The sequence below is a fragment of the Saimiri boliviensis genome, chromosome 1, assembly GCF_048565385.1.
Source record: "Saimiri boliviensis isolate mSaiBol1 chromosome 1, mSaiBol1.pri, whole genome shotgun sequence".
In the NCBI taxonomy this organism is placed as follows: domain Eukaryota; kingdom Metazoa; phylum Chordata; class Mammalia; order Primates; family Cebidae; genus Saimiri; species Saimiri boliviensis.
The window spans coordinates 137,413,822-137,431,242 of NC_133449.1; the positions used below are offsets into that span (position 1 = coordinate 137,413,822).

The following is a 17,421-nucleotide window of genomic DNA, read 5'->3' on the forward strand; positions in this document are numbered from 1 at the left end:
GACTCCAGAACTCTGTCTGGTGTCCACTGTAATATCAGCCCATGTTTAACTAGGAAAGTCTAGTCACGCTTTTGATATACGGGTTCATGGTATACTAATGTCTCATCGTGCTTGAGCCAAGAATATGTGCTAACGGATTACACAAACCCTGAATTAAAATGTGCAATCCACCATCCAAATGGGTGGAAACGGATTATAGACAAGTTCATATGAGTAAACCACTTAAAGGCAACTCCTGTGTTTACAATGGCAGTGTGAAAAGTGTCCCTGACATGGAAAGGACAAACCGTGAAATGACCTTTGAAGCTCGCAATGTGTCTGCCAAAAAGCAAAGCCAACTGTCAAATGGTAAAACCAAAATCATCACAAAAACACATATTCTCCAGAGGCCTCAAACCTCAAACTATCTCCCACCACCCTTCGTAAGTATGCTTAAGGAGGCCAGGGAACTAACATTTGCTGAGATTTTATTCTCAGTTTTGTATGCTCTGCATTAATGATGTCATCAAACACGTTGACAGGTTAGAAAACGAATGTATTAACATTTTAATTACCCTGCCCCATCAAGAGGTTAGAAAGATTCAGATATGAGAGACCCAAAGCCTGCGATCTGAATACCAGAGTCTAGTCAGAGGCTGGCAACTTACGGCCCACAGGCCAAATCTGGCCCACTGCCTGTTTCTATAAATAAAGTTTTATTGGAACACAGCCATCCATGTATATATTGTCTGTGGCTGCTTTCCTGCCATAACAGCAGAGTTGAGAAATTGCAACGGAGACCATAAAGCTGATAACATTGACTAACCAGCCCTTTAGAGAAAAAGGTCATGCTCAAGTTCCTGTGGGTATCTGCCGTGGTACAGCCCCTCTGCTGGGAAAAACCAGCCCACTCAAAGGTTCCCAATGAGCCAGCATCTCTGAGCAGTTCCTTAGCAATTGGTGGCACTGTGATCTCCTTCTCTCTCACACCTTGACCATGTTGTCTGGACAACAGGAGCACCTGAGATGTGAGGGCAGCCTTGCAGACAAGGTGTCCTGGCCCGAAAGCCTTGTCCAAAAGGCACAACAGTGACTACTACACTGAACTCATCTGATGCATCCTTTCGAGTGTTTGAAAGAGGCAATTGCAAGCAGGTTGCAAAAGAAAAAAAAGACACGAGGCGGGGACACAGAGACTTGGAAACCGGTGAAGCCATGCTGAAGGCGCAGACAGAAAGCTAGAGACAAGGTCAGGGGCCTCTGTGGCGCTCCAGATCCGGTCCGGGGGCTTTTCCATGACTTAGGCGCAGGGACTGTCCTGGGTTCTGTGGTCTCTTTGTTTATCCTTCTTTATCTTTCCCCAGAGCATCCAGAGTGCACCTCCACTCCCTGCCACCGGAGGTCAGACGAGCCGGCCTGGCAGGATGACAGCAAGGACCCAGCCTGGCAGAGAAACACGTCCTCTCCAAAATAAAAACATGCAGAAGAAATCAAAGAACACTGACAAACACAGCCACACTCGATTTTACCGCACTGAGCTGTTTGAAGAAGGAAGGCATGGCAAGGCCCCTTCCTGCTAAACACAGTAACAAAAATACTAAATATTTGATAATAATTTCAAATAAATTCTTAATTATTTATGATATTTCCCTCCATTAACATCATGAACATCGTTACGTGTGTGTGTGTGTGTGTATGTGTGTGTGTGTGTGTGTGTGTGTGTTCTTCATTTTAAAACCAGGAGATGAGAGTAAAGTATTTCATTTCCTTTCCCCCTCCTCTTTACAGAAGGACGTACTGTTCAGTTTTCAAGACCACCCAGAAACAAATCGGAAGTTGGGTTTGTATCCTTAATCTCTTAGTCAGAAAAAAAGAAAAGTAAAGAAAATCCATCTCCAAGATCCTGTGATATCAACTTCAGTGTTTTTTTTTTTTTTTTAAGTTAAATTTGATTTTTACATCCCTTAGCTGATGAGACTTAGGTTTTTTTAACAAATCTAATTTTATTTCTTTTTTTAAAATACAGACTGCGGTTCTTTTTCAAAAGCAGTCCAACACAAAGTGAATGTCGGTCAACGCATAATAAAATGAGAGCTACCTTTTGACTTGGAAGAATTATCAGCATTTTGATTTGATGGGTTCTTAGCTCTACAAACTCAAAAATACCTTATTCAAATCCAGGACTTTTCCAAATACTGGAGTTCAAAAAAGATTACCCTTTTTCGATGCTTTTAAAACTAAAAGGGCTATCAGAATAGAAATCTGGCTGTTGAATGACTTGTAAACCCTGCAGAGACGTACAAAAACACGGCCACCTGGGCCAGTGGTGTGGTGGAAGTCTGGCATCCACACCATACACACACACACACACACACACACACACGAACTTCTCATGACCCTCAAGTATATTCATATGATATATCACAAATACCATAAAGCAGCATTGTAATTACAGGGAGGAATTGATTTTAAAAGGCCTGCATCAAAATTAATAGTCATAAAAATGTAATAACCTAGACTGGAGAATTTAGGGATCAGAGCATTTTGAACATTATACCTCAAATTTATAAAGGTTTATAAATTCCTATTAGTTAGCATTCACAAAGGTTTTTAAAGATGGAATAGCTAGGTAGATGGTGAATTTATTATAAAATCCAGACACACAAAAAAATGTATATTAACCCCTCCCTACCATGTGCTGAACTAAAATCAATAAGTTCCCTTTAGGTAATTAAAATGCTGGTCCCATGACCTGTCGTCCTATTCCCAGGCTTAGAATGTTATGGGAGAAAGCAGCTTACCCTGATATCTTTGGGACAAAACACAGGAGCAGATTTCTTCTACTTTTCCCAGTAGAAGAAATCAGCACTGATCCCCAAAGAGCACAATATATTGGTATGATTTGGTGAGATCGAGGCACACTTATCTTGGGGTGAAAACTGAAATCATCAAAGGAAAAACTTTCAGATTCTCGGTTAAGCTGACATGGTACATATATAAAATGAAATCCACCCACGGAGGCTAAAGCTAAACATTAAGCCCAATAGGCCACCACAGCACATTAGAAACGTCCTGTTGTTCCTATAGCCACCAATAATGTGCTGTACACCTAAAAATTTGTTGAAAGGGTAGGTCTCATATTGAGTGTTCTTACCACAATAAAATATTTTTAAAAGTCCTCTACATAGCTATGATAATTGGGAAAGGCATACCTTAAACACGGATGAATAAATCTGCACATCTGTGAAATGTCAGTTCAGCATGTTGAGCAGTAGTAATCTTTTCCGAACATTTCAGATATATGAAAATAACACTAGTGTCTGACTTTGAAGCAGAACTGGTTTCAGCTCAAGTGACCACTTTCCGCCAAAATAATGGGTATGTCCTTCTTGGCCTTCCTTCCACAAACTTGTAAAAGACAGTGGCAGCACCGAATGCCCGTTTAGAAACAATTATAAATCAGCTGAGCATGGTGGCACACACCTGTAGTCCCAGCTACTCAGGAGGCTGAGGCAGGAGGATCGCTTGAACCCAGGAGGCAGAGGTTGCAGTGAGCCGAGATCACGCCTCTGCACTCCATCCAAGTGACAGAGCAAGACTCCATCTCAAAAAAAAAAAAAAAAAAAAAAAAATTAAAAACACAACAAACAATAACAGATTTCATTCCTTTTGATTTTCTGGATAAATAATAGACCAGTGAGAATCACATAAAAAGCCGTTTAGATTTTTCAAAGAGTTTTTATAGATCTCATCTGATCTTCAAGAGAGCCTCCATTAGAAGAAACTAAATTCAAGCCTGTAATCCCAGCACTTTGGGAGGCTGAGGCGGGTGGATCATGAGGTCAAGAGATCGAGACCATCCTGGTCAACATGGTGAAACCCTGTCTCTACTAACCATACAGAAAATTAGCTGGGCATGGTGGCGTGTGCCTGTGATCCCAGCTACCCAGGAGGCTGAGGCAGGAGAATTGCCTGAACCCAGGAGCAGAGGTTGCGGTGAGCCGAGATCGCGCCATTGCACTCCAGCCTGGGTAACAAGAGCAAAACTCCGTCGCAAAACGATCCATTTGTTTCTCCCATAAATACATATTCAACCCCTGGAAATAATTTCCAAATTCCTCAGATTTTAAAAGTTAATTTTTCTGATTTTGACCCCAAATCTGTAGAAACAAGGATTTTTCACCAACAGTGAGCTCCCTTTGTATAAAATCCTTATCTACCAAGATTCACCTCTTATCACCCCTGGTTGTGAGCCCCGGATGGAAGAAGCTGGCATAAACAACTTCACAACTACTGGGGAGGCAATGGCCTGGCAGGTTGCAAACAAGCAAAGAGTGAAAAATTAAGTTAACAGGACAAGAATGTGTGTATTTATAAATGTGGGATAAATAAGATCATGTAGAAACTCTTAGATTTCCATCCTTCCTGCTGTCATTGAATGAATAGGCGAACGTGTTTTGTCTGCCGGCATCTCCCCTAATACCATTTTTCCCATAAATAACTAAAATTCTTCAAATGTAAGTTTTTCTACTCTGGCAATTTTAAGCAAAGTGATTCTTGAGGCTGTGGGTGAAATACCACATTCATTTTTTTAAAAAAAAAATAAGGTATACCTATTTGTACTTTCTAACATTTGATATAGATTCTGCTTAAATTTGTGTAGCCACGATAGACTATCAGCACAATGACAGCAGAGGCTTTGCCTTATTTGCAGGTGCATCGTTGAACTTAGTAAAGAGTTTAACCTCCAGAGCAGGATTTATTGAATTATTAAATAAAAACACTGAATTCCATATTGTACAGGAAAAAAAAAATCAAAGTTAGACCTCTGAAAAAAATGACGTATCTAGTAGAACTTACTATCTGGGCAAACTTGAAGAGAAGTCCAATGGGGAGACCTCTTCGATAATGAGATTGCAATCAAGATGGGCGCCGTTCCCACCCTGGATTTCTCTGAATCAGCTACTCTTTAAGTTCATATGCCGCTCCACTCGGCCAATGGCAATTCCGGGAGAGAGGCAATTGATAATAATTATGTTTTCTGCCTTCTCTTGGGTTATGAATTTATCATGATGCAAAAGCCTAGCTACTCTGATGCTAAGTTAACAATGATAAACACCGTAAAGACAAAAAGAAACTGAATTTAAGCATTTGGATTCTGCAGAGGAGTTTATTAAACAGATTAACTGAGGAAAGGCAAAGCCACACAATTATGGAAAACAGGTAGCAACACTCCGGCTGGCTTTTTTCGATGGCCACCTGAGAGCAGATTTCCAATGCCCTCATTACTGTAGGTACATTATCATGTGTTTTACTGTTAGTCACAGCTGCAAGTTGATTAATTTGCGTTCAGAAATTCTAAGTGGCAAATGTGCAATGCATAGTAATACACATTTTTTTATGGACACAGTGAAAATGCCTAACCCACTTCTGATATCTCTTGCTCAACCAGTGAGCAAAATCCACAGAAGAGTTTGCAAAAGGTTGTGAAAGAGTTTGGTTTGAAAGGAAAACTGCAAGAGCAAACGCCTCTCCCTTACCCCAGCCCTCAAAAAACAAAACCGAAGCAAATCTGAAGCAAAACCAAACAAAGAGGTAGGCAACATCAAGCTGCCAGAATCATAAATGTTGTCAGTTCATGTGCCAGTCTTCCTGCTCCTGTGGCAATGCCAATGAAATCCACAAACACCCCGGATGAGTCAATATCAGAGTCCGTGCTTAAATAAGGGATAAAGACACCTGTTAAATCCATTGCCTCAATGCAGTCATGGGAGGTTCTTAAGAATACTGCACCTTCTCTCCGTTCTCTGCACTAAAGAGATAAGGAGTGGCCTGGATAATCTAAATGCGTGGAAAATAAATATATCGTTGGTGCGGGAACACACGCTCTGATAGGTGTTCCCCTCCATCAGCCCCCTCGTCTATACTCCTAGCTGCTTTATCTTCCAGATCATGCCTCCCCTGCTCAAAGTGATTTTGCATTCCCTTTCACACTGACCTTAGCAGTGGATCTGAGACCATGCTTCCTAGCAGGAGAAAACAACTCTTCCAGTTGAAAACCTTTGTGAATTACCCATGACTTTGACAACAGGTGCCAAGCACTTGATAGCATTTTTTTTGGAAAGTTTTATCCATTTAAGTTAACGTGAAGACGCCTAACAGCAGTATATGACCAAGCAAGCATATTCGTCAATTAATTCAAACGCAGTTTCGGTTTACTTTTATATAATTTCCCATGCTTAAAACTCCTAATTGCCTTCCCAGGCTGGCTGCCAACAACATGGCCCAGTCAAAAAATGTACCAGTCAAAGGCTTGTGTACATCATGTTACCTGTTCATTTCATCAGAGACATCACGGACACAGCTGAAATACTAGACCTGGCCTTTTAAAGTTCATTAGAGCATCACAAACATAACTGCAGATGTTCTCACTATTTGTGAGCCCGTGATTCAAGTATTTTCTCAAACCTTCCTTGGCACTGCATATTAGATGGACTGAAAGATGTTGAACCATAAGGCCGGGCACAGTAGCTCACGCTTATAATCCCAACACATTGGGAGGCTGAGGTGGGAGGATCGCTTGAGCCCAGGAGTTGGAGACCAGCCTAGGCAACACGGTAAAACCTCATCTCTACAAAAAAATACATAAATTAGCTGGGTGTGATGGTGTGCACCTGCAGTCCCAGCTACTAGAAAGGCTGTGGCAGAAGGATCACTTGAGCCTGAGAGATGGAGGCTGCAGTGATCCATGGTCGTGCCACAGCACTCCAGCCTGGGTAACAGAGTGAGATCCTGTCTGAAAAACAAACAAACAAAATGTTGAACTATACACAAGAAATGAAATGAAACACCTGACATATGGCTCTTGGGGAGAAAGAACAAAGCACCAACTAATAGAATTCAATAAGAAAAGGAAGTACTGATCAAGGCACTCTGCTAAGTTTGACTACCGGGATTCCACATGGTTTGCATGTTTATGGCTTACATGAGCTACAAACACCGAAACTGTCCACTTAATTAGCCCCAAAACAAAAAGTACAGACTGTGAGTCTGAGACCTACAGAGACTCCAAAAACAGAAACTGGTATCTCCTCAAGCTAATCACTTTAAGATCTAGTAATACACTTGAGGTTGCCAACAGTCCATTTCATTAATTAAAAAAAAAAAAGAATTATTACAGAAAAAAACCTAAACGTCTAAAGGAACAGATATAGGTTACATCATAAAACAATGACAACAAAAAGCAAAGCCTTCCTGGGTTAAAAAGAATGGGAAATATTTAACTAGAGTTAAAAAGAAAAGCAATTTGATCAAGAGTCAGGAGTTGTGGGTTCTAGTCCTGGTTCTTTTTATTCCTTTACGAAATATTTATAAAGTCCTTCTCAGTATGAAAACCATGATCTGTAATCTCATTTTTGCAATGGAAAATTTATGAGTATATTAAATTCAACCAATAGGAGAGGTTAGGCAGCCATGTGATCACATGCGGGAAGAAGCTACAGACATTATACAAATGGGACATGTTGGTATTATGAGGTCAAATCGCAAGTATTGGCCAGGCATGCTGGCTCACGCCTATACTTCCATCACTTTGGGAGGCCGAGGCAGGAGGATCACCTGAGGTCGGGAGTTCGAGACCAGCCTAATCAACATGGAGAAACCTCACCTCTACTAAAAATATAAAATTAGCCAGGCATGGTGGCACAAGCCTGTAATCTCAGCTACTCCAGAGGCTGAGGCAGGAGAACCACTTGAACCCAGGAGGCAGAGGCAGAGGCAAGTCAAGATCGCTCCATTGCACTCCAGCCTGGGCAACAAGAGCAAAACTCTGTCTCCAAAGAAAAAAACAAGTATCTTAGCACAAACCAGCCCTGGCATAATTCAGCATAACAAATAACACAGGGTACAAGAATATCAGTAAGTACATATCAAGTGGACATGGAGATTCCTTTAGATTTGACTTTCCACATAATCACCACAAAGCAATTAAGATGAAGTTTAGGGACACTTGGCACAAAAAGCCACAAGAGCCTCACCCAAGTAGAGCATTTTCCACATCTCCAAAAAGGAGACAGTGTTAAATTAAGGGTCTTCCAGCAGACTCTGAAATGCAGAAGGTTGAAACTTCAGTGACATATCTGTCAACTAATGGCATCCACCAGAAAGCTTCAATTTTTTTAAAAAAGTTCTACAATGTGATTTTCTTTTTTTAAAGATGGGGTTTCACCATGATGGCCAGGCTGGTCTTGGACTCCTGACCTCAGGTGATCCACCCACCTCGACCTCCCAAAGTGCTAGGATTACAGGCATAAGCCACCATGCCCAGCCATTACAATGTGAATTTTTAAGTCACCTAATATCTTTCAGTTAAGAGAATATGGTTCCTAGACCAAACACAGTGGCTCACACCCGCAATGCCAGCACTTTGGGAGGTCAAGGTGGAAGGATCGCTTGAGCCCAGGAGTTTGAGACCAGCCTGGGCAATGTGGTGAAACCCTGTCTTGACAAAAAGTACAAAAATTAATTGTGCATGGCGACATGCACCCATGGTCCCACCTACTTGGGAAGCTGAGGTGGGAGAGTCACTTGAGCCCAGGAGGTCAAGGCTACAGTGAGCTGAGATTATACCACTGCACTACAGCCTGGATGACAGAGTGAGACCATTTCCAAAAAAAAAAAAAAAAAGAGAGAGAGAGAGAGAATATGATTCCTATTGACTCGCATAAATGCCTACTGGGGAGAAAAACTGTTTACGCATCTCACGCCATCTCCCCCTGGGTGCCGCGTTCCCATCCAATGAAGATGCTATTTCAGGGGTAGGAGAATACCCTGGACTCTGGGAAATCTTCTTGTGTCCTATTGCCTGCCTTCTCTCTCTATGCAAAGGCTGGAAGAGATGGGTTTCTGGAGAGGAGAGAGACATCAAGGCATTTGCGACAAAGCCAACCAGCTTCCTCTCCCCATAGCCCTAGGCAGGTGCTGTTTGATGATCATAACTCTATTTGCCAGATAGATGTTCCATAGGCCATGTTGGTGTGGTACCCTGGTGACATCTTGTGGTGAAATAGAATATAAATCAGCCTAAAATTCTACCCATGGCTGCACTGGGGTTCAACAGAACCTGATCTCCCTGTATTATTTCTTTCAGTTTGTTTTTTGACAAGGAGTCTCACTCTGTCGCCCAGGCTGGAGTGCACTGGCCTGATCTCGGGTCACTGCAACCTCCACCTCCCGGGTTCAAGCGATTTTCCTCCCTCAGCCTCCCCAGAAGCTAGGATTACAGGCATGCACCACTGCATCTGGCTAATTTTTGTATTTTTAATAGAGACAGGGTTTCACCATGTTGTCCAAGCTGGTTTCGAACTCCTGGCCTCAAGCGATCCACTCACCTTGGCCTCCCAAAGTGCTGGGATTACAGGTGTGAGACACTGTACAGGCCCATGTATGTTTCTAGCTGAACAACCTCTCATGCCATCCTTCAAAGGGTGAAGTCTAGTGGACACACACATTTAAACACAAATAGAAACAAATACTTCCCACTATACAATATGCAAGAAGGAAGAAACGCTGCTTAGAAGAATGAGAGATATTCTCAGAGATGAATAGGTTCTCCCTCGGTCTCCATGTGTTCTGATGGGAAGGAACTACATCCATGGGCAGAGCGCCTCGGCTTACACCTGTCTACCTCCCAAGACTACTTAAAGAAAGCCTTGGCTCAGAAGATAAAACTCCATCAAATTTGTGGGAAAACTCATTCTTACTCAGCTATGAATTCCTTAATCTTAAAGCGTACAATTCACAAGAGGTAAACTTACGGCGTCTGTCTACCTGGGGATAAAAATGAGCAATGAACAGGAAACAGATTCCGACAAATAAAATGATTCCATGGTAATACTGCGAGCCCGGCAGGCTGTGCTTGCATGCAGACAGAGATCGCAGCAGTGAGGATCGGAAAAGGACGCTGAACCACTGGCATTTTGAACTAAAGAGCACAGAAGCACATGGCAGTGTGGATTTCAGAGAAATCCCTCTTTGTTTTTTGCTTATTTTTTTCACATGCCTGCCGTGTCAAAAGAAATACCTCGTTGTATCCAAAGTCATTTATTCCTCAACCGTGAAAGGCAGAGGGGGGCTATACTGGAAGTGCTATGAAGCTCTTTGGATCAAATCCTCAGGCTGGGAACAGCCCTTAGCAGACGGGGCAGGCTGGTGGAAAGGTGCTTCCGGCATATGACACACTGGACAAGCACTGATGATAGCGTGCCCATCACAGGAACCACAGCACAGCCAGACCTGCCGCTATTACCTGTCCAGTGCAATAAACGAAGCCAGGTGCACACCTTTGTTACCTATGACTGTCCCCGAGAGTAGAAGCAAAGCAGTGAGACCTGAGCTACACAAGAAAATATCACAGGACTGAGAAAAAGGAAAGGAAGAGAAGGGGAAGGGGAAGGGGAAGGGGAAGAAAAAGGGACAAGGGGGAAGGGAAGGGAAGGGAGGGGAGGGGAGGGGAGGGGAAGGGAGGGGAGGGAGGGAGGGGAGGGGGAGGGGAGGGGGAGGGGAGGGGAGGGGAGGGGGAGGGGTAAGGGGGGGGAGGGGGAGGGGGGAGGGGAGGGGAGGGGGAGGGGAGGGGAGGGGGAGCGGGGAGGGGAGGGGAGGGGAGGGGAGGAAAGGAAGAAAAAGAATCTTTCTAATATTTTCTAAGCAGCACCAAAAAAAAAAAAATCATTATTAAGGTTTTTCTGCCAGACTCTGCATCCCTGAGACTGCTGAGATTTAATACACAGGATCTGCGCTCTAAGATTCATGGAGATTCAAAATGTGAGGCACCCTTTTCCTTGATGGCTGGGAGGCATCAGGCTTGGTGTGATGTGGAAGCTCAATTAAACCTAAACTCAAACCAGAGAGGGCAGAATTTGAGCATGTTACCCCAAAGGGGTCAGCTTGGAAGGCTTAAGGCTGTTCATCTCCAACCGTTCATTCCACTCATTTCTTGAGGATGCTCAGATGCTGCTGAAGAACAAATAGTTGAAGAGTATATGCCTTCATTCACAAAGTGAGCCAACATGCCAAGTTGTTGTTGTTGTTGTTGTTAAGACACAGAAGCGCCAGTAAAAGGAATAGCAGTATTAGAATAAAAGTACAATTAGTACTAGAACTTTTTTGGGGGGGCGGGGGATGGAGTTTCGCTCTTGTTGCCCAGGTCGGAGTGCAATGGCACGATCTTGGCTCACTGCAACCTCCGCCTCCCAGGCTCAAGTGATTCTCCTGCCTCAGTCTCCCGAGTAGCTGGGACTACAGGGACGTGCCACCGTGCCTAGCTAATTTTGTATTTTTAGTAGAGATGGGGTTTCACCATCTTGGCGAGAATGGTCTCTATCTCTTGACCTCGTGATCCGCCCGCCTCAGCCTCCCAAAGTGCTGGGATTACAGCCATGAGTCACTGCGCCTGGCCATGTTTTGGTTTTGTTTTGTTTTGTTTTGCTTTTTTGCTTTTAATTATCGAATGTAATTTTTTTTTTTTTTCTTTTTTTTAAATTGCATTTTAGGTTTTGGGGTACATGTGAAGAACATGCAAGATTGTTGCATAGGTATAAACGTGCCAGTGTGATTTGCTGCCTTCCTCCCCATCACCTCTATCTGGCATTTCTCCCCATGCCATCCTCCCCCAACTCCCCATCCCCTGCTGTACCTCCCCTATTTCCCCCCAACAGACCCCAGTGTGTAGTGCTCCCCTCCCTGTGTCCATGTGTTCTCATTGTTCAACACCTGCCTATGAGTGAGAACATGCGGTGTTTGATTTTCTGCTACTGTGTCAGTTTGCTGAGAATGCTGGTTTCCAGGTTCATCCATGTCCCTACAAAGGACACGAACTCATCGTTTTTGATGGCTGTGTAATATTCCATGGTGTATATGTGCCACATTTTCCCTGTCCAGTCTATCGTCAATGGGCATTTGGGTTGGTTCCAGGTCTTTGCTATTGTAAACAGTGCTGCAGTGAACACTCGTGTGCACGTGTCCTTATAGTAGAATGATTTATAACCCTTTGAATATATACCCAGTAATGGGATTGCTGGGTCAAATGGGATTTCTATTTCTAGGTCCTTGAGGAATCGCCACACTGTCTTCCACAATGGTTGAACTAATTTACACTCCCACCAACTGTGTAAAAGTGTTCCTATTTCACCACATCCTCTCCAACATCTGTTGTCTCCAGATTTTTTAATGATCGCCATTCTAACTGGTGTGAGATGGTATCTCAATGTGGTTTTGATTTGCATTTCTCTAATGACCGGTGATGATGAGCATTTTTTCATATGTTTGTTGGCCTCCTGTATGTCTTCTTTTGTAAAGTGTCTGTTCATATACTTTGCCCACTTTTGAATGGGCTTGTTTGTTTTTTTCTTGTAAATCTGTTTTAGTTCTTTGTAAATTCTAGATATCAGCCCTTTGTCAGATGGGTAGGCTGCAAAACTTTTTTCCCATTCTGTTGGTTGCCGATTCACTCTACTGACTGTTTCTTTTGCCGTGCAGAAGCTGTGGAGTTTGTCTATTTTGGATTTTGTTGCCATGTTTTGGTGTTTTAGTCATGAAGTCCTTGCCTACACCTATGTCCTGAATGGTTTTGCCTAGATTTTCTTCTAGGGTTTTTGTGGTGTTAGGTCTTATGTTTAAGTCTTTAATCCATCTAAAGTCAATATAATGTTAGCATGGAGGATTTTTTTTTTCCCCCCCGAGACGGAGTTTCACTCTTGTTACCCAAGCTGGAGTGCAATGGTGCGATCTCAGCTCACCGCAACCTCCACCTCCTGGGTTCAGGCAATTCTCCTGCCTCAGCCTCCTGAGTAGCTGGGATTACAGGCATGCGCCACGATGCCCAGCTAATTTTTTGTATTTTTAGTAGAGACGGGGTTTCACCGTGTTGACCAGGATGGTCTCGATCTCTTGACCTCATGATCCACCCGCCTTGGCCTCCCAAAGTGCTGGGATTACAGGTGTGAGCCACCGCGCCCGGCCTGCATTGAGGATTTTTAAAGCGTAACAATTAAAAGCAGAGATCACAGAAGACAGGGTGATAGATTTGGTTGCATTATAATTAAAAAGACAGAAAAGTAAAAAAAAAAAATTGAAAACTTAAAGACAAAAGAAGCAGAGATCATAAGGAAACAGTCATATATGACATACCAACCTTCAGTCAATTATGGACTACATATACAATGGCGAAACCATCCGATTATAATATTGTATTTTTCCTGTACCTTTTCTATGTTAAGTATATGTTTAGATGCATAAATACTTCCCATTGTGCTACAATTGCCTAAAGTATTCATTACACTAATACACTGTACAGGTTTGCAGCCCTGGAGGAATAGGCTATCCCATATAGCCTGGGTGTATAGTAGGCTATGCCACCTAGGCTCATGTAAATACACTCTATGATGTTCAGCCAGGGACAAAATACCAACAATACATTTTTCAGAATGTATCTACCTTGTTAAGAGACTGCACCTGTGATATATATCACCAAAGGTTAATGTCCTTAACATTGAAACCGTTCCTGAACACATCAAAATTCTTACCATTCACAAACATAAAGACACCAAGATAGAAATCAGTCACAGAACATGAAGAGATCATTTGCAAAAGAAAGAAACTGTTAATGGCTGTTAAAAAAAAAAAAAAAAAAAAAGTTTAACTTTGCTGATAAGAAAGTATGCAGTTAAATTCGATTCTACCTTTCTCTTACTACTCAGCTTTAGAAAAACGTTATTTATTCATAGTGTAGACGGTAGATAGTAGTAGCCTCTCAATATTTCAAGAACGCAATTTAGCAATTAATCTCAACGCTTACAAATAATCTTATTCTTGGAACCAGCACTTCCAAGCACACCAAGGAATCACTCATGGGTGGTGTGTGCTACAAAGACACTCATTGCAAGTCCACTTACAACAGAGAAAAGCGGTAAATAACCTGGATGTCCAACAATGGGGAGATTGGTTAAGTCAATTGTGACTCCCCATCCATTAGGATATTGGGCAGCTATTAAAAATTATGCTGTTGAAGGATTTAGTAACACAGAAATATCATTACGTGAAAAAAATGAGTTTCTTGAAGAATTCCATTTTCTTTCTTTGGCTAGCTTATATTATTTTAATTTTTAAAGAGATAATACATATATGTGTTTCAGAAATTACATATTGGAAATGACCACCAGAAAATGATTTGGCCCACTTAACAGAGAAGGAAAAATAATGTTGATACCACCTTTGGTCTCTTCCTTTCTACAGACAAATCTTGGGTACTTCAGCAGTCACTTCATCCATATGGGCCCCTGTTTCCTCATCTACAAAATAGGAATAATAGCAACTTCCCCACCTTAGACCTATGGATTCTATGCATGTGATCTTGACATGTAAATGGCTATTTTGTTGTGTTGCTGTTTTGGAAACTGTGCCATCATGCCAGCCACGTGAAAATCACTTGACACACGACGCCACTCCACTAGGTTCCAACACCCTTCCCCCATATCTCTGCCACTGAACTCAAACACCCTCCTGTCCCTTGGGAAACCCAGGCTGGAAAGTGAAAGGATGGCCCCATCCTCTTGCTTCCCAAGACTCCACCACCCAGGGGCTCTGAGCACTGTGCATGTTTCCCACCACATCACTCAGTGGCCCCTGCCTTCCACCACCCAACGTGCCTATGCATCCTTCTCTTTGCCCACACCACCTTCCACGTGGTAGGAACTCAGACACCCCTATCAACCTCTTGTGGACCCATCAACATATCACTGGCATTCTTCTCTGCCCTATTCGTGCTTCAAGGTTGAAAAGCACAAAGGGGCATGGTCCACACAAGGGCAGGGCTTCTCAGCCTCAGCACTACCAGCTTTTGGGACCAGACAATTCTCTGTTGTGGGGCACACCTATCCACTGTAGGATGTTTGGCAGCATTCCTGGCCCCTGTCCACTAGATGCCAACAGCAGCCTATTCTCCTCCAAGATGTAACAACCGAAATATTTCCAGACAAACTGTCCCCTTGATGGGCAGAGTCACAGAGTGAGAAAGGCAATACATTTATTTCTGCTGCTGACAGGCACAGCATACAAGCAGCAGGTACCCAAATCACATAAATAATCATCGCAAATATACTTCTTGGGCAGGAAAGTCCATGCCGGATCTTCAACCGGAAAGACGGAGAATGCATTCCTCTCCACCTTCCTCTGGCTCCCCTCTGAGCCTTGAGCAGAAGGAAGAGGACAGCCCCCTGAAGCCTGAACCTAAGTTTGTCTCCTCTGAGAGCATGTTCTGGAAGCACTCCACAGCGAGTGTGAAGATCTTTTGAGAGATTACTTATCTCGAGCGTGTGTCACTTCTTCAGCATCACGAAACCGAAATACTTGAAATAGATGTCACTACATTTGTCAAGAACTGACATGGCCAATTAATATTACAAATTCACCATGGAGAAACGCTTCCAGCTCCCAAGGTATAAACTGCTGAACATCACAATTTCATCTTGTAACAATGGGCCAACCTCGCCAGGGCTATAAATACAAAGAAGTATAGGCTGATTAAATGGTAAAAAGTGCTGTTCACCGGGAGTCTCTTTCCAGGGCTGACACTAGCGCTGAGGCTAAAGTTAACAGGTGCCCCCGATGTCTCGGCTGCAAAATACCTATTTTTTCTCCTCCTTTTCTTCAGGAAAAATTGACTGCTGCATACTGTCAATTTCTCTCCTCCCAGCGAGCAAATGGCACACTCATTAGAGGACATGAAAGCCTGTGGCATAGGTTGGCTCAAGTTATGTTGCTATTTAGCTAGTTGGACTTTTCCTTTCTTTTTTTTTTTCTTTTTTCTTTTTCTATTAAGTGGTGTGACAGCCAAACTCTCACCCCTAATGAGGCACAGCTGGGCCCTTGGCCCTGAAGAAATATGCGTTAGAAATGAACTGGAAAACACTTGGCCTCCCTTGAACCTCCCAGGGGGCAGTTTTGCCCACTGGTGCCCCCCGGGAGTCGGTCGGCTTCTTTTCCGAGGGCCATCTTCATCATCAGGCAGAAAACTGCCACTGTTCCAAAGCACATAACGGGTTCTGGTGGTTTTCAAACATTCTCCATACACCAGTGCAAACGGAGGGGCATCTCGGGCGAATTGCACGGGATGTTTCAGGAGCCCAAAGGCCTTGACTTTCTTTTCTCAGCAGAAGCTTTCCGTTCCAGTTCCGAGGTTCATTCTTTTTATCGTTGGTTTGGAAGACAGAAGCAGCAGTAAGAAAACAGATTATGTATAAGGAAAATGAATAGGGGCCAATGAATTACCCAAACAAAATAAACAAAGTCTGCTTGGGAAATAAGGTTTTGGAGAAAGGCGAGACCCGTAAGCATGAGTGTATAAAATCAGAGAGAAATGTGTCAAAAACAAATTGCAAACCTTCCAAATATAGGATTACACATGAATGGATGGTAATAATCACACATCACTCAAAGGCAATCTCTGTATTACATCTCACATTTCATCAAATAAGACTTAGCTCTTGGGTCATTAATTAGCAACCTCGATTCTAGATAGCAGATATGAGGAAGGCTATAGTACTCAGGTCCTGCTTCAATATTGTGATCCGTTTTTCTTATCTATTTCTCTTTTTTTCCCCTTATTTTGCTCAAAATGTCGTCTGAGGAAAGACAAGACCTTTCTTATAAAAGCAAAAACTATTCACGTCTCTGCCCACAGAGTTCACCATTAGTGGAAACAGGAGAATACTTTCTTCAAAGTACACTTAATTAAAGTAATTTACTAATTCCTTTACATCTAATACAAGAAAGCTAGAGGAAGTTTTATGCATTCATATTACACTTTTTCCCTTCTTCTCTTCTCAATTCTGTTTTACGAAAGCTAACCCACTCCATACAAAGAATAGTTTACTCCAATACAAATAGAAACTATAGAAAATATAAAAATCCTAGTAAACCCTTTAATCTCTAACTTTCCAAGTAGGTGAATTAATATAGAGGACATTCGAGATTTATTTTCTTTAAGCTCCAACAGTAAAGAGGGTTTCAAAGTCATTCTCCAGGCTCCAGAGATTTTCAAAATCCAAATGAACTGAGCTTAACTCTGTGGTGTGATATATAATAAAATCTACTCCAAGATTCATCTACTTAAAGGTATATGATACATTTGGATAACAGAAAATAAAATTAGAAAATCTAAATATATATGAATCAAATGGTTAAAAAAAATTAAATAGAAGTTTCTTGCCTTGAGTAATAAACGCAAGCTTCTTGGTAGATATCTTTAATCTTGATTTTAGAATGAGTCCAAAAAGGAATTACCAGAGTGAATACCAGGTAATGGAAGAAATGATGATCATGTTTCTCTACAGAACAACACCCCTTCCCTAGCTTACTCATCACATTCTAGGCTCAGAACTGCCGTTC

At 42.5% G+C, this 17,421-nt stretch overlaps 1 protein-coding gene across 4 annotated transcripts in view; it reads right to left on the minus strand.

The window, feature by feature from the left end:
• Positions 1-17,421, minus strand: part of WWOX (WW domain containing oxidoreductase) — a 1,146,684-nt gene that overhangs the window by 1,004,541 nt on the left and 124,722 nt on the right. Inside the window, exon 6 of one of the 4 annotated variants that reach the window (XM_074404821.1) lies at positions 11,683-16,217. The exons of the other annotated variants lie outside the window; for them this stretch is intronic. Within the exon in view, the coding sequence (XP_074260922.1) occupies positions 16,035-16,217 (183 nt within the window). The 3' untranslated portion in view covers positions 11,683-16,034. Of the gene's footprint in view, positions 1-11,682; positions 16,218-17,421 lie in introns of those variants that run through there. 4 annotated transcript variants of the gene reach the window in all.